The sequence below is a fragment of the Perna viridis genome, chromosome 6, assembly GCF_037379345.1.
Source record: "Perna viridis isolate PV_CMFRI_1.1 ecotype Kerala chromosome 6, ASM3737934v1, whole genome shotgun sequence".
Classification (NCBI taxonomy): domain Eukaryota; kingdom Metazoa; phylum Mollusca; class Bivalvia; order Mytilida; family Mytilidae; genus Perna; species Perna viridis.
The window spans coordinates 37,909,583-37,934,913 of record NC_142450.1 but is presented as its reverse complement, the minus strand read 5'-3'; the positions used below and the strand labels follow the sequence as shown (position 1 = coordinate 37,934,913).

General features: G+C 33.1%; 2 protein-coding genes across 5 annotated transcripts; both read left to right on the top strand.

The window, feature by feature from the left end:
- Positions 1-299: 299 nt before the first annotated feature.
- Positions 300-15,652, top strand: LOC148614834 (coadhesin-like). Of its 4 annotated transcripts, XM_088589253.1 has the most exons (14): positions 300-520; positions 3,095-3,190; positions 3,645-3,811; positions 7,250-7,358; positions 11,245-11,415; positions 11,653-11,823; positions 12,071-12,241; positions 12,479-12,649; positions 12,897-13,067; positions 13,305-13,475; positions 13,722-13,892; positions 14,130-14,300; positions 14,990-15,153; positions 15,519-15,652. In XM_088589253.1, the coding sequence occupies exons 2-13, from the start codon at positions 3,115-3,117 to the stop codon at positions 15,028-15,030; spliced, it is 1,761 nt and encodes a 586-aa protein (XP_088445379.1). In that variant the 5' UTR covers positions 300-520; positions 3,095-3,114; the 3' UTR covers positions 15,031-15,153; positions 15,519-15,652. The 4 variants fall into 4 exon arrangements, with proteins under 4 accessions (XP_088445379.1, XP_088445381.1, XP_088445378.1 ...); XM_088589252.1 differs by lacking the exon at positions 300-520 and having other exon boundaries at positions 2,253-3,190; XM_088589254.1 differs by lacking the exons at positions 300-520; positions 14,990-15,153; positions 15,519-15,652 and adding an exon at positions 14,942-14,961 and having other exon boundaries at positions 2,253-3,190.
- Positions 15,048-21,782, top strand: LOC148614833 (coadhesin-like). Its single transcript, XM_088590475.1, has 9 exons — positions 15,048-15,153; positions 15,519-15,668; positions 16,787-16,957; positions 17,316-17,498; positions 18,817-19,008; positions 19,479-19,664; positions 20,110-20,277; positions 20,753-20,941; positions 21,271-21,782. Exons 1-9 carry the CDS (start codon positions 15,048-15,050, stop codon positions 21,366-21,368), a joined length of 1,443 nt encoding a protein of 480 aa, XP_088446601.1. The 3' UTR covers positions 21,369-21,782.
- Positions 21,783-25,331: the final 3,549 nt, after the last annotated feature.

The window sequence follows — 25,331 nt, the reverse complement described above, 5'->3', positions numbered from 1 at the left end:
TATCAATCCGCCAATCACAAAATTTAAAATCCATGTTGAAAATACCTATTAAATATGAAGAAAATCTATATAATAAATAGTATAATCAATTGGTTATCGTGAATAACCAAAATATGATCACTCGTGCCAATTGGTTATTCACTCATTGCAATTAATTATCCTATTATGCAATTTTGTTTCAACTGTTATTAAATTGCAAATAATTCGTTCGCTTTGGTATTAGTTTACATATATAAGATTTGATATAACGCCATTACTTATTATTATTTCTGCTATTCTCGTTTGCGTTGTGAATATTCGGTCATGTTCAAAGATTTCATATTATGTAAAATTTGCGCGACCTATTTAAGAAGGAGTGACTAGCAAAACTCCTTTTTCACATTTACGCAATGCAAGCCATTTTAGCAAGTTTTTCAAAGGAAGGTAACCCTCCAACACACGACAGTCTGGTTGACGGTCTCGTTGGGGAAAGGAAGATCAGTAAACATTTTTCTATGGAATTCATACTATTTTCACTTCGGTAAGTAGCTTAATGGTTTGAAATAAATTATTTTAAATGATGCAAGTACTTACCACAGCCCCAATATGTCAAATATTTTAATTTGAAGTATACTACTATCTGTTGCAAAGATCAAAGTCAGGATTATGAAAAATCATTAGACGACGAAATCATACGGCAACTAGTTTTAAAATTTATCAGTTGCGGATCCAAGGACTAGCGTGCCGCGTGTACCCCCCCCTTTAAATCGGTAAGAAAAAAAATTCACCACAAGTTTCACCCCATATTATTTTTGCCTTGCTTTGCATGGCATTTGTTTCAATTAATGCCCCCCCCCCCAACTCAAATCCTGGATCCGCCCCTTTTATCGTTTCAGAATCTAACTCAACATATTTTCTCGATAAATTGAAGATTCATGTTATGAGATGTAAAATATTATCCATTATCCATATATCAAGGTTAATTTAACATTTCAGAAAAAAAGACATCCAGTGATGCACACTATTTTCAAGTGTGTACCACGGGCATTGAGGTTATTTCAAATAGACAGAAAAATATAATAGTCGTTCCTTATAGTTTAATTTTAGTATCAACTCATTAAAAAGGGCACTTTTTTGTTTTCCTCATTTCAAATAACACTCTGTCTCAACTTTCCTTTCACACACGTTTAAAAAATAAACTTATATATTCATAAAAATAAAACAATATTGCATAAGTAATTCTGTACTTTAATAAGTTAGTAATTGTCAGAGTATAACGTGATTACCTATATAGTTAAAAGTGTTATATATGTCTTTCATATCTATGTCAATGTTTAGTTCAAGTCTTATCTTGTAATTATAACCATTCGTAATTACTTTAATTCTAATTGCTTATGTCAAGGAGAAGTTTTATTAATTTTTGAAAAGTTATTGTATTTTCCTCCTTTTTTTAACTGGGTTATTCGTCTAATTGCACTTTGCCAGTGCAAGCGTTTGTTTACTTAAAAAAAAACTATTTGCTTTTTATAAAAAAAAAAAAAAAGTGCTTAATGTACAAACTACATTGATTTTTAGAAATTATTAATTCTGAAAACTTTACGACTTTTCATCTACGACTGAAAATGACCTCCTTAGAATAGTAGGATATTATATTTTTAAATCAAGTACACCTGAGTAGCACCGTTATATTCAATTCGGTACATTAAAACCCATTAGTTCGATATAACCAATTAAAAAATAATCCCATTTTTATGCATATGTTTTAACCTGAAAGAGTAATTTTACTCTAATCATTTCTTATTGTTTTATTTTGTACGGCTTTTTTGTCTATTTTCTTACTTTTTTGCTTGATGCTTTAAGTTTTTTTTAAGTTTTTAGTGCTTTTATTTTCTGTGTTTTGTCCCATCTCTTCATAGAAGGAAATTCTTGTTACAGAACTAAATAGTTCTTGACAATCAAGTCCTATTGATGGTAAAGCAATATCAAAGTGTCAAACATCACGTGGGCGAAACATAACCAGAAACATTGTGTAATGATTAAGTTGCTGCTTGCATTAGAATATCTACAGTATCTTTAAGACAAAATGCATAATAAGAAATTCCAAAGTTCATTTCATTTAGTGCTCAGTATGTATTTCGTTTTTTAGTTACTTTATATTGTGTGTCGTTCCATTTTTACATTTGGTTCTATTGTACAATTTTTTTCGAAGTTATTCTCTTAAAACTCACCACAGTTAGAAATACCTTAATTATAGGATACTAATTTTTTGTAGTTTGTTGTTTCCGTATTTCGTTGAGTTTTATATTCATGGATTTCAGTAGAAAATCTTGCATTTTAATGAACAATCCACATTTTCCATGAAATAAACATTTTTGTTTCACCGAAATACGTAGCCCATGAATTGTTCTATAATATTTCAGTACCGAAAACTTATTACTTTCTCACTGGTAAGTTCATCTTGAAATGACGTCGAATTCACAAAAAAGTCGCAAGTGTTAAATTCATCGTAAATTATGATGTCACAATGCTATTTTAGGTTGTGACGTCATTACTTTCGATCAACTTTACACTTTCATCTTTTTGTGAAATCGACGCAAGGAACATAAAGGACAGTTTTTATTTCACGCTTTAACCTTGATTTTGCCAGTTCATGTACTAATTACATGTTCCTTCCAGATTTATGTCTTCGGTAGTTTTTTTTTTATTTTCTGTACTTGTTAGGTACATTACTTGGCATTTCACCAAATGTAAATAATTTTATCTAATATTTTCTTTTGGAAAAGAGGACACGGTGAACTTTTTATACCATTACTTTGACTTCTCTTTGTCCTTATTATCAAAACCAAAATCTTTCTGTAGATTAAATAATTGCTCAGAAAGGGTCTAATTGGTTAACGCTTAACAACGCCGAACAAATTATAAAGTTTGACTCATAAGGTTATGATTGCACAAATGCTTATCGTCATTCGAACTGGGTGGGTGAAAAAATGAAGTAATTACAAATGGGGGACCGTAAGTTCTCTGACCATTTGAGTCATGATTTAGTACACTTTCGGTATATGTGGCTAGGAAGAGTTTTTTCTTACTAGTATTTGTTCTGTTATAATTCGACAAGATCAGAAGACGTTTTCAGAGATGAACCCGGGAAACATGGGGCAATTCGTTTGCCTGATATGCCTGCTCACAGTTTTTGGAGAGACATTAGCCAGACGTAAGTTAATATTAATTTGCCAATTTGCCTTTTGTAGCATTTATTTTAAAAAAAAATAATAATAAAGAAAACAAAACACACACACACACACACACACACACACACAAAAAAACGGAGTAAACAAAACAATTACATGAAATTGGTGTCGTGTAAATAGCCTATTCAAAAACTAATCATTTTATACAAATCTTATTTCTGACAACAAAATGTTACATATGGAAGATAACTTACCACAGATAATACTCAATAACTCTATATATTAAGATTAGATATATTCGTGCTAATAAATTAAAAAAACAGTATATTAGTTTTATACGAAACGTTCAATGCTTATTGAGATTATTTCTTGTATGACAAACACGGTCATTTCAATTTTTTCATCGAATTCGGTCATCTAAATACAAGTATATGATAAAGACAAACGATAAGACATATAAGGAAATACTTGTTACAGAATTCATAATGACAAAAGATATAATGCTTGACAAAAAGACTGCTACAAAATTTTTGGAGCGAAGGAAAAGAGATTTATGGACAACGATCGAAGAAGAGTGTAGTTCTAACGAGGGTGGTTGTCGTTGGGAGGAAGTAGAGGAAAATTTTTCAACGACAGCAAGTGGTGTTAGTAAATGATTTTCTTTGTTTCTATGAATAACACATGTGCACTCGATAACAGTTTTTGAGAATAAATTTGACCTGATAAAATCCTTTTTCATTAATTAGATATTTTTGTAATGGAGATAGATTACGCATTATCCATTTCAAGCAGTGAAACAAATATCTGAATTATTTTTGTCGACACATATTTGTAATTTTCACATGAATAAAATAAATTCAGATTGCGGAAATTCTCGGAAGAATCAATTTTGTATCAGATATACAAGTGTGGACACAGACTGGTATCACCCGATGGGCAAATTTGAACATGCGTACGTTTTGTCTTGGATGTGTTTGCATTGTCTATAAAACTCCTCCATTTATTGATATCAATAATTGAATTATGCATATGTTGATAAATATCTATTAACATATGTTACTATATCTACAAACATCAATAAATGGGGAACAAATTCCACAATGGCTTGCCATAACCATAAGGCAAGTCATATACATATAACAATGTTTCTTTCTTGAAGGTGTACTTGCATGAATGCGTTGAACTTGATATGTCATGTTAATGATTTACCATTTCATTTTATGTACTTTAGCTTGGTAAAATTCTGGACTCTCAGTTTTTTGTAGATTAACAAAAACCAACAGTGTGGTATCTGTTAATTACATGAATGGCCATAATTTGAAAACGACAGGAGACATAAACTCAAAATTAGATAGGAGCATTCCTTTAGTAGATATTAGATAGGAGCATTCCTTTAGTAGATATCAAAATGTCATAACAATTGATCAATCACAACTAAAGTCATCGCAAGAAACCAAGTGAATGTGGATGACGACGACAAGGACGCCGCCGACGATGACGCTAATGTCAGCACCATACCAATATACGACCGCAATTTTTTTGGCGGTGACACTATTTTATATATAGACAGATTCGGGGTTTGGCATGCTCCATTTCAATTCCTTAAAAAGCCTGTCAATAACTTTTCCCTAGGACCAAATTAGTAGTCAGTGTGTGTGACTTGCTAAACATTTACATACATATATAATGTCTTTCTTGTTACATTAGTCTTACTTAAACAGTTCTCTATATCAAAAGAGAATAAAACTGCAAAACTGTTAGCTTTCCTACTTACAGTCATGTACTGATCGAAAACATTCAAAATTCTTATGAATCAAAATTACAATACCGGTATGTGAAGGACGTAAAGGTTAAATCAATTGATACTGGCTCACAGTAAACACTTCTTCAAAATCAATATTTCAACTAAATCATAATTGTATCAAACAATTTTATCAATTCTAAATAGCCTGAAAAATGTTTCCTATATTAAAGTACTTGTTTGGCATCTGTACAAAATATATCCAGAGTCACTGCCAGTATGTTTTTGGTTTCAGAACCAACATTACATGTATGTACATTTAGTACATTCGAAACTCTTTTTCCATTGTAAAGTCAGCCATGTATCTTAACCTACACTTAGAAATCGATGGCAAAGGAAAACTATTGACCAAAATTTACGACAAACGTGATGACTTCTCATTCAAAATTGTCAACTTTCCTGTCATCTGTGGCAACATCCCTTCAGCACCTGCGTATGGAGTGTTCATATCACAACTCATACATTAAGCCAACAGATTCCTCAATGCCATATGTTTTGCAAAAAAAAAATAGCTTGCTACTAGTACTGCTAGAGTAATAAATAGACCATCCTATTAGGCTATAAAGATATGTGATGTTTCCGGTCACCCTACCGACTTCAGACTCCATACCCAAAAGTTTTTATTTGTTATTTTGAGGAAAAAGAATAATTATAAAGTCTGCCGATTGTCTTTCAGGAAACAAAGAAGAAAATAAAGCCATAGATTTTTTTTTATCCTGGATGGAAAAACAGAGAAATAGTGTTTGTTTATATTTAGATTCGATGGTAAACACACATGCCGTGAGTGTGCTCTTGGTCGTGGATAATACCTTTTGGGATTCGGCACTTGAATTAAATATTTTTTTTGTTTTGACCACCATCGTCAAAACAAAAAAAAAAAAATATTTCAAGCGCCGAATCCCAAAAAGGTAAAAATATGTTATGTTTCCGTCTATTCCGAAAAAGTCTATTCGTTTTTGCATATTTGGTTTATTGTATTCTAAGTTTGGTATCACTATGATTTATTCCATTTTAAAAAAATAAATAAAAGTAAACCCCTACCTACCCATCGACACCATTTAGAATACTGATCGTAAACATAATATTTTTTCGGTATAGGAGATTTCTCATCAATTAAACCAGCGTGTATAATTAAGTTGACCTACCTTTCTGTCTTACATGCATTTGAAAGTGTTGATTTTACCCCAAAAGTACTTTGTTGGGTCAAAGATTCAACAAATGATGTCGGCTGTACAATATACAGCGTACAGATTACAAATTGGATCACTAGGTCACGGATCGACATTTAATAACCTGATAAGCAACGGTATCCTATCTTTGTGGAGTGTTTATATCACAACTCATACTACGCAGACTTTTTGTATCGCGCTAGATTTCTAACAAATAAGCTTCTGGAACAGGATTATGTTGCTACAAGATTGAAGTCATCACTACAGAAGTTTTATGATCGTCATCATAAACTCGTGGATCGTTATGGTGTATCCATCAGCACCATGAAAACTGATTCATTCAACGGGTCATAGTTTTCCTTTCCTCGTTTGTCTACCCCGGATTTGACTTTTTATGAGAAACTCGGCGGGTGTTTCTAGAAAAAGCAGAGGACGCTTACCCTACCAGTGCGCCTGGTCCATGCTCCCAGTTTTTAGTGGAGTCCGAGTTGCTCATTTACTTTTGTTACTTTGTATGTATGATTTTAGTTACTTTATGTTCTTTGTTGTGTGTGTCTGTTTTCCATGTCTGGTCGTTGTCCCTGGATTACATTCTTTTGATTACCGCTATAACCTTGGTTCCCTTGATTACTCTGTAATGCACGAAATGAAGGGTATAACGAATATACGGAAAGTGCTATCGTTTTCAACTTTATTGTTATAGTGTTATTTAAAGAATACATTAGGAATAGCCATGCTGATTTGATGTTTATTTGTAATAAGTGTTGTTAAGTGATGCATGCGGAATCTTGTTGAAATAAGAAAAAAAATGAAAAAAATAGAGAAAAAAAATGATTCGTGTGTGGGTATTATTAAACATATACATTTTAAAAAAGACGTTTTGAATATAAATTTCCACAGCTTTACTAAGTTATCGAGAAAATAAGGTTTATCTACGTCTGGTTGAAGCGGATAAGAAGTTAGACGTCATTTTCATTTAAGATCAAGAAAAAAACCATAAATAATCTAGTATTATCGATTGATTTTTTACTCAAACTTTTAAAGAAACTTTTCTATTTTAGTTTATTATACTTATCTATATAATCATTATTTAATATAACAATTTCTTTCAGCGGGAGTTCATGAAGGATTATAAATGCAGATCATACCGATGTTCAGATGGCTGTACAAATACGAACACTAATTACGATCACATTAATCATCTAAGTGTAGCTTGTATTGGTAAGTTCGAGCTAGAATCTGACTGAAAAGACTTGCTTCCTCTTTATTACATATGACACAGAAAATCTATGTTATGAACTTCTCTCATAACGCCACTACTAACTGCTATCCCGCAATAATTAGTAGTTATGCTATCAGATACATACATACAAACAATAAACTTTTTCATTTATTCTTAAACTTGTAGCAAGTCTTGACCACTATTACTTTCCTTCATCCTCTTCAACATAATGCATCGATCATGAATATAAATATGAAGTTAACACTTATTGTTTATTTCATTATTTTATTTTTGCATGCACAAATAATTCTTTTTATAACAAATAACTGGAGACATTTGATGAGTAATAGTTAGATTTTATACTACAGATAAATCATACCTAGTATTTTTAATTAGTACATAGATTTTCCTTATTTTCTTGATTTTTTAATCCTTCAATGAACAAACTTCAAAATTTTAATATAGAAACATAAGTCATCGAATTGTAAAATTTCTTCAAAATTTGCATGAAGAACACTTACCTGAACAAATTTAATATTTTAGAAAGAAAATGGGGGATCACCGATTTTTTTTCTTCTTAAAATACGGTCTAAGAAAACTTAAATTCCCATTACATATTTTAAGAATATTTTCCCGTCAATTTTCTTCATTTGAAAATGGCTTTTTACAATTAATGCGCGTTATTTTAAAGTACAAATTTGAATGACCAAAAAGTCTTTTAAAAGGTATATCATTTTTTTTTTATCATTTCAAACACTCTTAGTTAATTGACAATACAATGTTTGTATATGATTGCCTGATTACAAACAAGAATGTTCCGTGTAATACGTATAATTTACCTAAAAAGTTTTGACCGTCATCGTCCAATTTGATGAGCAAGTTAGTCACAAAAATGTTATATGTAAAATTAAAAAAAGTTTACTTCCTAGTCTATAGTTTTTCATTTTTTTTCATGTTACTGCTGTATTTTTCTATTCATTTCAATGTACATAATTTAACCAGAACATAACTTTACTTCTCGCCCAAATCTTTTTTATTTCGCTTGATGATCAAATCAGATTCAGTAAGTAACTTTGCATGACACACACCTTGCAATTATGATATTTTGACACGAGTAGCATTGTCATATGTTGAATGCCGCTAAGCCGACAATTTGCAGATATAATTGGTACTTGAACGACGGTTTTTGGAAAGCCCAGTTTGCTGAGAATTGCACATTTTAAGTGTTTGTTAAAATCTTAAATGTCAATGGAAAGTTTGGAAAGTAATCAAAAAGAATGAAATTCAGGGAAAAAGACCAGACATGGAAAACAGACATACATAACAAAGAACAAAAGTAACTAAAACCATACATACAAAGTAACAAAAGCAAATGAGCAACTCGGACTCCACTAAAAACTGGGAGCATGGACCAGGTGCACCGGTAGGGAAAGCGTCCTCGGCTTTTCCAGAAACACCCGCCGAGTTGCTCATAAAAAGTTAAGTCCGGGGTAGTAGAAAGAGGAAAGGACAATTATGACACGTTGAACAAATCTGTTTTCATTGTGCAGATGGATACACCGCAACGATCCACGAGTTCATGATGACGACTATAAAATTTCTGTAGTGATGACTTCAGTCTTGTAGCAACATAACCCTCTTCCAGAAGCCTATTTGTTAGAATTCTAGCACGATACAAAATGTCTGCGTAGTTTCGGCAAGCTCTGGCATAACGTATGAGTTGTGATATGAGCACTCCATACGCAGGTGCTGAAGGAATGTTGCCACAGATGAAAGGAAAGTTGACTATTTTGAATGAAAAGTTATCACGTTTGTCGTAAAGTTTGGTCAATAGTTTTCCTTACCCATCGATTTCTAAGTGTATGTCAAAATATGAGGCTGAATTCACAGTGTCTGTAGCATCCTTTATCTCAAGTACTTTGGGGTAGATGCGAAGTACCAAATCCCCAAAATTAAGATTTTTTAAAGATAATACGTCATCTATACAAAGGAAACTGAGATTAAAGCATCAAGCTAAATGATATTCTTTCTTTCGGAATAGATAAGCTATAAAGTCAGCCTCATAAGAGTAAAGAAAAAGGTCAGCAAGTAGAGGAGCACTATTTGTTCCCATTGAAATGCCGACCGTTTGTTGAAAAACGCATCCACCACACTGGACAAAAATGTTGTCAATTAAACAATCCAGCATTTTGTAAAAATCTTCTTATGTCTATTTAGAAGATGATTTTGAATTAATTCTGACAAAGTATGAGGAATCTCTACCAAGAACTACACTGCTCCATCGGATCAAATTGGTACAGGGAAGATAACGTAAACTTATGGCAGGGTCTGAAAAATTCCCAACGATGTTAGGACTGTCAAATTTGCGACGCAAATTTTTGGTCGTTCCCTTCGCGGGACTCGAACTCGTACCGCTGTGACATCTATGGCAACAGCGCCTGCACTAAGTCCAGCGCCTTAGGCCACTCAGCCAGCTAGGCTATATAAAATATATCTTTCGCTGGCCGGGTCATTCCTCCTCGTAGGATCCGATGGAGCAGTGTAGCGAATAGAGTCGTCACATTCTGAGACGTTGTATATATAGGTGTACCATCTTTTTGGGAAAAACAACGAAATATGAAAGCAAAAAGATGGCGTGAAAAAAAATCCTGGTTGAAATTAAGTTCCAGGCACGGAACAGCATACTAATACATGCATATATCTCTGACCTAGATTGAAGTTTCGTACCGTTCTACAGCCGAGTGATATATGAAATTCGTATGACTTCAGCTGGAAATTTAAAAATTTTATTTTGTGGAATCCTCTTTGCAACATCAAATGCACTTAATTAAAATTATTCATGAATATGAGTTTCTGCAGAAAATTGGTCATGGAATTGTTTGGTTGGTTTAACTTTATTTATTTCCCTGCTTTATGAAAATCGTGCTATTTTTTAAGTCTGTTTCAGGATTTTTTCTCCAAAGGTTTTGGACACGTAGAATAATGGCTGATTCAATTCTAATTGATTTTTATTTTAAACGTTTTTATTGAAAAAAAAAGACAAGTATGTATTAACAGACAATTGTGTATAGACCTAGGATTCGGAAACACGTAAATAAAGCTTACGAAACTCTGTCTCCTTAAAATAAGTTGAATAATTCAAATACATCATCTATGCTTGACTAGTACTGAAAAAAAAAGACAAATTAATATTGCATATAATTTAACAGTGACAGAAAAAAGAAGAACCTTTAAGAGAAAAAAAAACGAATTACATTAATGTAGCTAAATACAATATTGTGAAGTTCATATCGCAGAAACCTTTCACTTTCAATGATGATTTTTTTACTTGTACTTATGTTTTTTTTGTGTGTGTATTTTGTTTCTTTATTCCTTACATTTTTTCCATTGTACTTTTAATGAGTGACGTAATTTATTGAATTTCTGCTTTACAATATCGTGTTATTGAATTAACAAACAATTAAAATCACGTTGTATTTAGTAAATGGAGGTTGGGGTGGTTGAGCTGTGTATGACAAATACTCTGTGACCTGCGGCGAAGGAAAAAGGAACAGAACCAGGGTCTGTAACAATTCTGAACCTCAACATGGAGGCCAAGATTGTGCCGGAACTGTAGTTGAAACAGAGAGAGTTAATATAACATTGCTCAAATGAGATTTTTGGCATTATCTTGTTGCTGATTGTATCGGAAAATTGAATTGTGCTCCTCAACTTGTTTATTTACTTCTTACTGTTAGGTACTCATTGTAACTTGTATACTAGTATTCTCGGAATTATCGTTTGTTTTGGGGACATATTTATCCTTGTCTATGCATTTCTAATTACGACTATTATGTTAGCTTAATTTCCATGAACTAACAACTTCTATCAACACGTTTCATTAAGTTGATGGAGGATGGAGTGATTGGACTCTGTACAATAAATGTTCTGTGACTTGTGGCGAAGGGGAAATGACCAGATCTAGAGTTTGTAATAAACCTGAACCTCAACATGGTGGTCAAGATTGTATCGGAGATTCAGTTGAAACTGAGAAGTGTAACTTACAATCTTGCTCAGGTAAGTATGTGTGATGAAATGTTTTAAAAAGACGAATGTACATACATATTTGTAGATCATAATAAAACCCCAATATACTTACCTGTCAGTGCTGCTCGTTCAGAAAAGTTAATAATTTTGTTTTGCATTCTTGTAAGTTTAAGATTTTCTGTTAGATCGTTGATATTTAGATTTCGAATGTTGTTGGTTTTTGCAATCTCCTAATTTAACAAACACATTCCAACATTTTATATTCAGTTGATGGAGGATGGAGTGATTGGAATGCTTATAGTAAATGCTCTGTGACATGTGGCGAAGGGGAAATGACAAGATCCAGGGTTTGTAATAATCCTGAACCTCAACATGGTGGTCAAGATTGCGTGGGTGATGCAGTTCAAACAGACAGATGTAATATAACACCTTGCTCAAGTAAGCTTTTTGGTATAATCTTTTTGTTGAGTATATTGGAAAAGTCGACTAGTGCTCTTCAACTTCATAAAAAGCCGATTGTTTATTCACTTCTTGTTTTTAAGTATTTACTGTATTTTGTTTATTCTTTACTTTTTCTTTTGTTTTGGGGAAATGTTTCTCTTCGTCTATATTTTTCTAATTAAAGCTATTATGCTAGCTTAATTTTCCCATGAACTAACAACCACTATCAACATGTTTCATTAAGTTGATGGAGGATGGAGTGATTGGACTGTGTACAGTAAATGTTCTGTGACTTGTGGCGAAGGGGAAATGACCAGATCTAGAGTTTGTAATAAACCTGAACCTCAACATGGTGGTCAAGATTGTATCGGAGATTCATTTGAAACTGAGAAGTGTAACTTACAATCTTGCTCAGGTAAGTATGTGTGATGAAATGTTTTAAAAAGACGAATGTAGATACATATTTGTACATCATAATAAAACCCCAATATATTTATCTGTCAGTGCTGCTCGTTCAGAAAAGTTAATAATTTTGTTTTGCATTCTTGTAAGTTTAAGATTTTCTGTTAGATCGTTGATATTTAGATTTCGAATGTTGTTGGTTTTTGCAATCTCCTAATTTAACAAACACATTCCAACATTTTATATTCAGTTGATGGAGGATGGAGTGATTGGAATGCTTATAGTAAATGCTCTGTGACATGTGGCGAAGGGAAAATGACAAGATCCAGGGTTTGTAATAATCCTGAACCTCAACATGGTGGTCAAGATTGCGTGGGTGATGCAGTTCAAACAGACAGATGTAATATAACACCTTGCTCAAGTAAGCTTTTTGGTATAATCTTTTTGTTGAATATATTGGAAAAGTCGACTAGTGCTCTTACACTTCATAAAAATCCGATTGTTTATTCACTTCTTGTTTTTAAGTATTTACTGTATTTTGTTTATTCTTTACGTTTTCTTTTGTTTTGGGGATATGTTTCTCTTCGTCTATATTTTTCTAATTAAGGCTATTATGCTAGCTTAATTTTCCCATGAACTAACAACCACTATCAACACGTTTCATTAAGTTGATGGAGGATGGAGTGATTGGACTGTGTACAATAAATGTTCTGTGACTTGTGGCGAAGGGGAAATGACCAGATCTAGAGTTTGTAATAAACCTGAACCTCAACATGGTGGTCAAGATTGTATCGGAGATTCATTTGAAACTGAGAAGTGTAACTTACAATCTTGCTCAGGTAAGTATGTGTGATGAAATGTTTTAAAAAGACAAATGTACATACATATTTGTAGTTCATAATAAAACCCCAATATACTTACCTGTCAGTGCTGCTCGTTCAGAAAAGTTAATAATTTTGTTTTCCATTCTTGTAAATTTAAGGTTTTCCGTTAGTCCGTTGATATTTAGATTTCGAATGTTGTTGGTTTTTGCAATCTCCTAATTTAACAAACACATTCCAACATTTTATATTCAGTTGATGGAGGATGGAGTGATTGGAATGCTTATAGTAAATGCTCTGTGACATGTGGCGAAGGGAAAATGACAAGATCCAGGGTTTGTAATAATCCTGAACCTCAACATGGTGGTCAAGATTGCGTGGGTGATGCAGTTCAAACAGACAGATGTAATATAACACCTTGCTCAAGTAAGCTTTTTGGTATAATCTTTTTGTTGAATATATTGGAAAAGTCGACTAGTGCTCTTCAACTTCATAAAAAGCCGATTGTTTATTCACTTCTTGTTTTTAAGTATTTACTGTACTTTGTTTATTCTTTACTTTTTCTTTTGTTTGGGGATATGTTTCTCTTCGTCTATATTTTTCTAATTAAGGCTATTATGCTAGCTTAATTTTCCCATGAACTAACAACCACTATCAACATGTTTCATTAAGTTGATGGAGGATGGAGTGATTGGACTGTGTACAATAAATGTTCTGTGACTTGTGGCGAAGGGGAAATGACCAGATCTAGAGTTTGTAATAAACCTGAACCTCAACATGGTGGTCAAGATTGTATCGGAGATTCATTTGAAACTGAGAAGTGTAACTTACAATCTTGCTCAGGTAAGTATGTGTGATGAAATGTTTTAAAAAGACGAATGTAGATACATATTTGTAGTTCATAATAAAACCCCAATATACTTACCTGTCAGTGCTGCTCGTTCAGAAAAGTTAATAATTTTGTTTAGCATTCTTGTAAATTTAAGATTTTCGGTTAGTCCGTTGATATTTAGATTTCGAATGTTGTTGGTTTTTGCAATCTCCTAATTTAACAAACACATTCTAACATTTTATATTCAGTTGATGGAGGATGGAGTGATTGGAATGCTTATAGTAAATGCTCTGTGACATGTGGCGAAGGGAAAATGACAAGATCCAGGGTTTGTAATAATCCTGAACCTCAACATGGTGGTCAAGATTGCGTGGATGATGCAGTTCAAACAGAGAGATGTAATATAACACCTTGCTCAAGTAAGCTTTTTGGTATAATATTTTTGTTGAATATATTGGAAGAGTAATCAAGGGAACCAAGGTTATAGTGGTAATCAAAAGAATGTAATCCGGGGACAAAGACCAGACATGGAAAACAGACACACACAACAAAGAACATAAAGTAACTAAAATCATACATACAAAGTAAGAAAAGCAAATGAGCAACTCGGACTCCACTAAAAACTGGGAGCATGGACCAGGTGCACTGGTAGGGTAAGCGTCCTCTACTATTCTAGAAACACCCGCCGAGTTGCTCATAAAAAGTCAAATCCGGGGTAGACAAACGAGGAAAGGAAAACTATGACCCGTGGAATAAATCAGTTTTCATGGTGCAGATGGATACACCATAACGATCCACGAGTTCATGATGACGACCATAAAACTTCTGTAGTGATGACTTCAATCTTGTAGCAATATAACCCTGTTCCAGAAGCCTATTTGTTAGAGTTCTAGCGCGATATAAAAGTCGACTCGTGCTCTTACACTTCATAAAAATCCGATTGTTTATTCACTTTTTGTTTTAAGTATTTACTGTATTTTGTTTATTCCTTACTTTTTCTTTTGTTTTGGGGATATGTTTCTCTTCGTCTATATTTTTCTAATTAAGGCTATTATGCTAGCTTAATTTTCCCATGAACTAACAACCACTATCAACATGTTTCATTAAGTTGATGGAGGGATTGGACTGTGTACAGTAAATGTTCTGTGACTTGTGGCGAAGGGGAAATGACCAGATCTAGAGCTTGTAATAAACCTGAACCTCAACATGGTGGTCAAGAATGTATGGGAGATGCAGTTGAAACTGAGATGTGTAACTTACAATCATGCCCAGGTAAGTGTGTGTGATGAAATGTTTAAAAAACGAATGTAGAAACAAAAAAATACATATTCTTAGGTCATTATCGAACTCAAATATACTTACCTTAATAATCAGAATAGGTCGACATCAGTGCTTTTTTGGGTAAACTTTCATTTTATAGGAAGATTCTTATTTCATATAATGCTTAGAACATTTTAAGTTAACTTTAGAACAAATCAATGATAAAAAGTTGCTGGTCAATGGAATAATATTTCAAATCAATCATTAATCAGTATATTTGGATTGAAACTTAGAATTGGAATCATGAAATATGACTAGATACCTTATCCAAACACTTGTATACATGCTTTTAACTGTTGTTTCTTTATTTATTGCAGTAGACGGTGGCAGGAGTGATTGGTCAGAGTTCAGCCAATGTTCTGTAACTTGTGGTGGTGGTAAAATGGCTAGAAGCAGGGTATGTGATAACCCATTACCACAACACGGTGGAAATAATTGTACAGGAGCTGAAAAAGAAATTGAAAGCTGTAATACATATTCGTGTCCAGGTAAATAGCAGAATACTTACAAAATCGATTTTTGAAGTCTTGTCAAAATAACAAATGATTTTATGAATATTCAACTAAAGGTATATGAAGGCTTATATAAGCGTATTATTTATTCAAGTTGACGGTGGTTGGAGTGATTGGTCGGGATACAACCAATGCGCTGTGAGTTGCGGGGATGGTACAATGGCTAGAACCAGGGTATGTGATAATCCAGAGCCTAACCATGGTGGTAATAATTGTACAGGAGATGGCATAGAAACTAAGGGTTGCAATGCAGGTTTATGTCCAGGTAAATTATAAATTCGCCAAAATACGACTTTGAATGTTGAATGATCTAAGTGATTAGTGTAAGTACACTAAATACTATGAGACGTTGCTATGATCCAGAATTCTTGAGACCCAAAAAATTAGCATGATAGAAAAGAACAGTCAAAAGTCGTTCATAATTTCTACTTTCAAAACAAACATTTTCTTTTGTGCGAACTTCTTAAAGTGAAGTTTAAAGCAAAATTTCTGATTATGTTTTTTACTTGTCCTTGTAATGATAGTACGAGTCAATCAGCACTTAATTAATTGTACAGCAAGCCATGAATTAGAGAAATTAGTCCAATCTAGATACATGTACAGAACACTTGTTTTTAATTGTTCTTTTAGATGATTATAATTACTATGTTTAAACATCTTTTATTGTCAAAACATCGACAAATGGACAATGCACAAGTTAGGCAACTTATAACGCCTTCTCTTTTAAAGATGATACATTATACATTACAAGACAAAAATATATATTTAACCATATACATTAGTTTACACTGAGATGAACATGTAGTGATAAACAATAGAAAATCTGATATTTGATAGTAACGAAATAAATATAAGAATTTATAAGATAATAAAGATTTAGTTCATTTCCCATGTAATTCTATTACAAGGAAAATACAATGCACACACTTCATGAGGAAACACACTGAGTTTTTATCGAATTTTTGTACAGACTTACAAATGCACTATTAATTGCATAAGTTTTAATAGAATATATTGATAATGTTTGTGTTCCGCCATATACGGCTACAATATTTGTCATTTATATTTTGCAGTTGATGGAGGTTGGAGTGATTGGTCTGAGTTTAGTCAATGTCCTGTGACTTGCGGTGGGGGCTCAGTGAGAAGAACCAGGGTCTGTAATAAACCGGAACCACAACATGGTGGGAAAGATTGCCCCGGACAATCCAACGAAAACGCTACTTGCAACACTGAAATATGCTCAGGTTAGATATCTATGCATAATTTATGATTTAGTGAAGCACTGAAACTGATTAGTCCGAATCTTTGCTAAATGGTCATTCAAATTCAAATATAGTGTTTACATATCAATTATTGTTACTTTTGACAACATTCAAGTTTACATAAATCATATTCGATATTACATTTGTATCATTACTAATTGCTAATTTGTATAAGTCAATAGTTCTCATTTAAAAAAAATTCATACTGATAACAAAAATAAACAGTTAAAATAATAAATAATGATTAAACAAGACCAAATTTTGTTGATAGAAATAACAAGCATAAATATAATCATATATTATAAAGTGAGTGTTATTTTTAAAAATTCATTTTCTTTAGTTATAAAATGTTCTGCCCAGAGTTTGAATGAATTCACCTTAGTTTCTACTGCCGAGGATGTTCAACCTGGCACAGTTGTTTGGTACTCTTGTAAGCTGGGGTACAAGTTACCGAATGTTGAAGACGGGACTCGTACATGTACTCTTGATGGGACTTGGTCAAATGTTGCACCGGAATGTCAAGGTAATAAAATATGTATTCAATAACATGATGATAAAACAAGAAAATAGAAACAAAGAAATAATAATGAAAAACAAAGTATCTTACAAGGTAATCATTTGTATCCGTTTTACCGCTTAAAATACGTATTAGATTAATATGTACCAGAAAAAAATCAATGATTACAGCTTTATTGGTAACGTTGATGAAATATTCTCCCTTTTCTTTATTTACCACAAGTCATGGTCAAATTTCCCATTGGTATTTACCATTGCACATCGCTTCTAGAATAATGATTGTATATTTCAGTCTATTTTCATCAACATAACACAAAGTCTTTTTTATTATAAATAATGTGTTTCAGGTTTATTCTGATTCCAAATGCTCATTTCCCCATGTTACGTTCCCCAACTCCAATTCCAAATTGGCCAATACCGCATATTTCTCACTAAACGAGAAGTTGAGCTGTTTCGGTCCAGTACAATGGTAGACAAAACTCTAAAGTCATAGACTTAAGACAAAAAATAAAAACACAAACACAAACATGACAAAACGGAATAAAACAAAACAAAACATAACAAAAAACATATAATAGAATATGTTGTGAAACGCAGTTTGAATCATTGCTTGTGAATCATAACTCAGGGTCTAACTGTAATGGAGCAAGATACAAATCAAAAAGTTGATAGTTTTATTTTGGCATCAATTACACATAATGTCATTAACAAAAGCCACAAACATACTAAGTTCATCAATTCAAGACCAAATTTAAAGCATAACATGTTCACACAGTCATATGACATTAGAAAAAGTAATCAAGGGAATCAAGGTTATAGGGAAATCAAAAGAACGTAATCCAGGGAGAAGAATATCACAAAAAACAAAGTTGCACAAAACACATACTTTCGTTATTTTCGACGATAATAAATTATACCAATTTCATTTACATTATGACCGAAATCTGATTTTTGTTATTCCGAATTTCAGAGGTAAATGAATGTGAATCCTCTCCTTGACTGAATAACGGCACATGTGATGATCAGATAGCGTCATTTCAGTGTGATTGCCAAGGTGACTTCTACGGCGTTCAATGCGAGTCATGTAAGTTTTATTTTGTTTAAGCGGAAAAAGGTAGTGGGTTGATTGTACCAATTTACTAAACAGTTTGCGTCTTAGTGATCATAAGTGATACTCTACTACAAAATCCATAGCAATCCTTTATTACAGTTCAAAATGTAGAAAACACAACAGTACTTAGAATCAAGTAAGACAGAATATTGCCATGAAACTATTATCTTCCACAATATCTCTGCTAGTGAACATTATCTGATCAATTAGTAATTATTGTTCTATTGTCAAGTGGACGGAAATTGGTCTGACTGGGAAGAAATATCCGAATGCTCAGTAACATGCGGTAATGGAACTCGTGTCGCAAAAAGGACTTGTACTAAACCAGAGAAAGCAGGAAGTGGTAAAAATTGCGAAGGATCTGACAGTCAAACAAAAATATGCACATTGAAAGAGGAGTGCCCTCGTATGTAGATTCACATTTTATTAAACCTTTGCCAACTTTGTCTTCGCTAAAGACACTACAATGTATATACAATCAGAAGTTATTTTGAAAACCAACATTAATCTGTTCTTGTCTTGAAAATATGTTCCCTGTGAATATTTCAATAGTTTTGATATTTTACAATTGTATTTTTCACAAACAATGCGTTGATTTTTGTTATGATATCCACACAGTTATGTACGATTCGAAAAAATAAATAATAATTTACGTATTCATCAAAATACAATTTCTACAAGTCGCATTTTCAAGTGTTGTTATAATGCCATATTATTATTACTGCTCTTCAAATTTTGTCATGTACTTTGTTGCAAAACCATGCATAACACTAAAAAGTGTGGCAAAAAAAGTTACTCGCAAAAGCTAGAAGATAAGGCACCTCAACAAGCTAAATTAATCCCAAAATACATTTTTTTACTTTCTATATACTATAGTAGTTGATGATATTTGCGCTTCAAAAGGCAATGGCGACTTTGTTCCTAATGACAATGATTGTTCATCATACTATGAGTGTTCAAATGGCCAGGCTGTCAAATACTCCTGTCAAGACGGTCAACACTGGGCTGCATCTGAATCAACATGTACAGATCCTGATGCGGCTAATTGTTCTCTCAAAATAGGTAAATTGTAATTTTAAATGAAATGCAGCCTTCCTGAATTAGTCTTATTGGAGTATTTCAATGCGCTGGTATAGAAGCTAGTGTGTCGTATGTTGTTGCTAGTCTTTTTATCTGTTTTTAAGAGGTGTATACTATTTTTTTTATTATAAATGACATACCTGACATCTTGTAAATACGTTTTTCTATTGAATTAATTCGTTTTTGTTGTACATATTGCTGTATCGATTTGTATATTGATATCTACCTGTTAAATAATGTATGTTTGTGTTCGTAGATATATAATTCAATGATAAAAAATCATGAATGTTGTCTTTGTTTATAAAAACGTGATTTAAAATATATACGTTTGAAAGGGTTCTGAGCATATTATAGTACATTTACCTATAAATCGCTTGTCCTAGGTCCTTGCATACTATTAAAACAATTTCAAGCCTTTTTTTAACAGTTGATGGAGGCTGGACTGATTGGATATGGGATGTGTGTTCAGTGACATGTGGAGGTGGTATGCAAACAGGAAGGAGATCGTGTTCAAATCCAACTCCTACTAACAACGGTGCGCAATGTATTGGTGAAACTACCCATTTGAGGGAATGCAGGAGTCAGATTTGCCAAGGTTTTTAAAAACAAATCTTTTAACTGTATTATTTGATCAAACATGTTATTTCGCTTGTTAAATATATCCACATTTTCAAGAACAGAATGTGGTATCAGACAGACAATCTTCGTGCATTTCATTTAATAATGCTAAAACATATATTTGATAATGTCATTAAAGGAGAGACAATCCTGGTGCATTACAACGGTAAAAAAAATATATGTTTATGTTAAAGTTGTTAATCATTTAGTAAGACTTTTACTGTGCATTATACATCGTTCATAAATTATTGTAATTTAATAGGTATTGTATTAAAACTGACAACAGTAGGTTGAAAGGAAAGTTCAGAAATAAACATATAAAGAACGAAATGTTAAGATAATTCATGTTAATTAATTTCAAAATATATCTATTAAAAAAACAATAAAACTAATAACGCTTTTTTCATCAAAAACTGATTCATTAAAACCTCGTTTAACTCATCTACTTGTAGTAAGAATCGACTGTGGTGAGCCGGAAGTTGACGATACGACGACGGAAGTGAAAAGCAATGGTACCTCTCCTGGCTCGGTCGCTGAATATACGTGTTTACAACAAATGGAATTTGTATCGGGAGACTCTGTTCGTATTTGTCAGATGACTGGACGATGGGATGGATTGAGACCAGTTTGTCAAGCTGAGGGTTGGTAAAATTGTTTTTATCTTTCGTCTTATTATCTAATATTTCAACTAAAATGTTCGGAAATGTTTAAGACTTTAAAATATACCATGCGAACGTTCGTTTCACGAAAACCAATGAGATTTTTGTGAACTTACCTATTCTTTAAAAAAAAACAAAAAACAACCCCTTAATTTTATTGCAGTCTGTGTGAACATATTCAATAAGGTAGCATGTTTATAGTATGGAAAACTTTGATATTGTGTACGTTTAAAGGTCGCTGTGTTTTCATTTCACAAAATATAAAAAAAGCATGTTTGGTATTCAGCGTTATGTTTCTTTTAAAATTTCAGATGGTGGCTATAGTGCAGCTTCTTCCCTGTCGAAAGCGTGGGCTACAACGGCGACAGTAGCATTATTGGTTATTTTATTCATTGATATGTTGCATTGACTTTATACTTCATTCAAAATTTTTGTTACATAACTATCAGACTAACCCCTAAAATGCAAATTTTGACATTTTTGAAGTGTATTATTTAAGGAATATTTCTAATTTTTGAACAGGTTATACGAAATTATTTAATGTTTGCGACAGTTTACACGTTTTATAAACCGCCGCAAACCAGTTTTTTTTTCTACAAATGTGATAAAAAATAAAAAAACATATTATTTAATTTCCAATGAAGTAAAATCAAAATATTAAGATTTGATTCGTCATTGTCTTATTTGAAATGCGGAATGCGGACTTTCCACGTGACAGACACAGTGCCGAAGCAAATTACATAATAAATTGTATTGCTCAAATAGGAACAGGTAACCAGGAAGCTAATCACAAATCAAATTAAAACATTAAAAAATGAATTCAGACATGTATTTTTCAGTTTTATATTGCATGTGTCATGTGGGTTTTAATTATATAGTAGTTTTTTTCTGGTTTTTTTTCTCTCCGCACTTTGATAAATATTTGTAAGAGTAATCAAGGGAACCAAGGTTATAGCGGTAATCAAAAGAATGTATTCCAGGCACAAAGACCAGACATGGAAAACAGACATACACAACAAAGAACATAAAGTAACTAAAACCATACAAAAGTAAATGAGCAACTCGGACTCCACTAAAAACTAGGAGAATGGACCAGGTGAACCTGTAGGTTAAGCGTCCTCTGCTTTTCTAAAAACACCCGCCGAGTTGCTCCTTAAAAGTCAAGTCCGGGGTAGACAAAGGAGGAAAGGAAAACTATGACCCGTGGAATAAATCAGTTTTCATGGTGCAGATGGATACACCATAACGATCCACGAGTTCATAATGACGACCATAAAACTTCTGTAGTGATGACTTCAAACTTGTAGCAACATAACCCTGTTCCAGAAGCCTATCCATTAAAGTTCTAGCGCGATACAAAAAGTCTGCGTAGTTTCGGCAAGCTCTGGCATAACGTATGAGTTGTGATATGAACACTCCATACACAGGAGCCGAAGGGATGTTGCCACAGATGAAAGGAAAGTTGACAATTTTGAATGAAAAGTCATCACGTTTGTCGTAAAGTTTGGTCAATAATTCTCCTTTACCATCGATTTCTGAGTGTATGTCAAGATATGAGGCTGCCTTCACAGTTTCTGTAGTATCCTTTATCTCAAGTTCTTTTGAGTAGAGGCGATGTATCAAATCCCCGAAATTAGGATTGTTTAAAGATAATACGTCATCTATATAGCGGAAACTGAGATTAAAGGATCTTGCCAAACGATATTCTTTCTTTCTGGTCAGATCAGCTATAAAGTCAGCCTCAAAAGAGTGAAGGAATAGGACAGCAAGTAGAGGAACACAATTTGTTCCCATTGGAATGCCGACCGTTTATATTGATTTAATACAGAAGTAATTTTTTTGGTGTTGTAATCGAATCATTTTTATCATTCTCTTTTGAATAAAAAATAAAGACAATTAGAACTAGAGCACCGTATAATAGTACAAATGTATAGCGGGTAAGTATTATGTGTTTCATGGTATTTTGTCTCCTTCACATGTAGATAGTAAGTAATTGACCGAGCATTTGAACACTCACTCTCTTGTAGTTCCAATTTCCCGTTTAACTATCATGTAACAGTTTAGAACACTGTCTTATTGTTTTTATTTTTGTTTTTTGTTGTTGTTGGTTTTTTGAGGGAAAAGAGGGGGGGTAATCTAAGCATCTGACAATGATAAAAGGGGGAAAGGTGGTTATAAATAGTTATGATTTCTATAGTCAAAATAAGTAATATATCTGAATAAGTCTTTTTTACTATGCGTTCTTCTTATACATGACTTTTTAAAATTTATTTTTTATCATTTGAAACATGGCTAATAAATTTATATTTATAAATCAGTAAAAACAAAGTAGACAAGGTAAAACCTGGCATACAAATTCTAAACTCAAGTTAATAAATGGATACTGAAATATAAATTTGTAAGGTAAGTGCTATTTTCATGAATCACAGGCCTAATTGGTTAATTTTAATTTAGCTAAACAATTTAAAGACTATATTTATTGCCTTTTGAGAAAAGGAACCAAATATGCAATATTGATTTAAATTTTTGTACTTCAATGTTTGAAATAAGAGTTTGGCTAGGAAAATGTGTATACTGTGTATAATGTGTCTACTGCATGTTCATATCTAATAAATACTATATCCGGAGTCAATGGAAAACAAAACATTGTGTGTGTTACCAGTCATACGGCAAATCATACAGTTTTGTGGGGGAAAAACAAAGCAATTTGCAGTAAACCCTGTTTACAAAACAAAATTTAACAAAAAAACAAAAAACTTTGGACAATTGATTTTTTGGCTAGCACTGTTTATGTGATCATGATTCAATGTATCAGGCATTGTGATTGGGTGGTTCTGTTTCAGCAAACCAAGTTATTTTGTGGAACTTTAGTACCGTGCTGGATTTCTTACAAATAGATGGTAGCTTCTGGAACAGGGCTACAAGATGTAAGTAATTACTACAGAAATGTTATGGTCGTCATCATTACATCGTGGGTGGTTATGTTGTATCATTCTGCACTTTGAGAACCAATTTGTTCACCGTGTTATAGTGTTCCTTTCCTTTTTCGTCTACCCCAGACGCGTCATTTTGTTAGCTTTTAGTGAAGCCCGGGTTGCTCATTTGATTCTGTGTGTTTTTTTTTTTTTTTTTTTTTTTTTTTTGTGTAGATGTTGTTCTGGTTATTTCATGTTCTTTGTTGTATGTGTTTATTTTAACTGTCTCTGTCTATTCTTTGTCTTTTAATTTCCGCGAAAATAGTGATTCTCCTGATTATTCTTTGATCAACACTACTTCCTTCCTAAGTTTCCTTAGAGCTATTATTTGAGATTAGCAAAACTAAAAACATTTATCAACGCACTATTTACTGCACCATAGTTAACATCCAGTCATAAATCCCGGGAAAAGAAACAGGAGGCTACCATCTTGTCAAGCTTGTAGTTTAGCCCTTCAAGAAAAACAAAAAAAGATGGAGCCAATAGACGGACGGCTCACTACGCATGATAGGTGCTGGATTTAGCTTTTTTTTTGTATTTGTTAAATTTTGGTTTTAGATATATTTCTTGTATATTTGTTTTTGGATTAAGATCTTCCGTTGCAATTGATTCTTATTTGCATTTGAAACATCTAAGACCTTGACTCTTCCGAGGCAGAGGCACGTTCGTTCGGCATCAACAGCTTGGACGAGAGCAAGCCATTCAGACCGACGACTTCCAGGAGACAGTCACTTCAACAGCCCAGATTCATCCTACCCAAGAAACACATTCTCAGCATGTGCAAGATGGTGCGCAAGTTGGTTACGACCAGCACATACAAACACTACAGTCAGTCAGCCGTAGCGGGAAAGTTAAGTAATAGGATACAAAACATTTTTGTACGCCTCAAGAAGAAACGCAATGCCCTAGCTGATTACCCAGTATATTTGATCCAATATCAGTGCATATCCGTGCATTATTAAAAGAAAATTAATTGACCCGGGATTTAATGAGTTTAAGAGTTCACTCTGTTAGACGGTAACTTACCTATAAGACAACTATTACGGTTATAAACACAAACTCAATCCCATGGAGTAATATTCATACATCGACGTCCACATTCAACAATCTTACCTGTGTTTTATGGGAGAAATGACCAAATAAATTATTGGAATTATTAAAATACATGCAAAATGTCAGAACAGACGCCATTAGGAGTTAAATGAATGACGGATAAGTTATTAATATAGGTTGAAAAAAAATCTTCAGCCACCCTCTGCACAGGGTCAGAATGATATGGAATTGCAGGTGCTGCTTGTATCAACCCCGGAATCAAACGTGTTATAGTGCGAATCCACTTCCTGCCCCGACTTCACACAAATGCGCAAAACGCCTCGATGTTAAATCTTAAGAAGTTT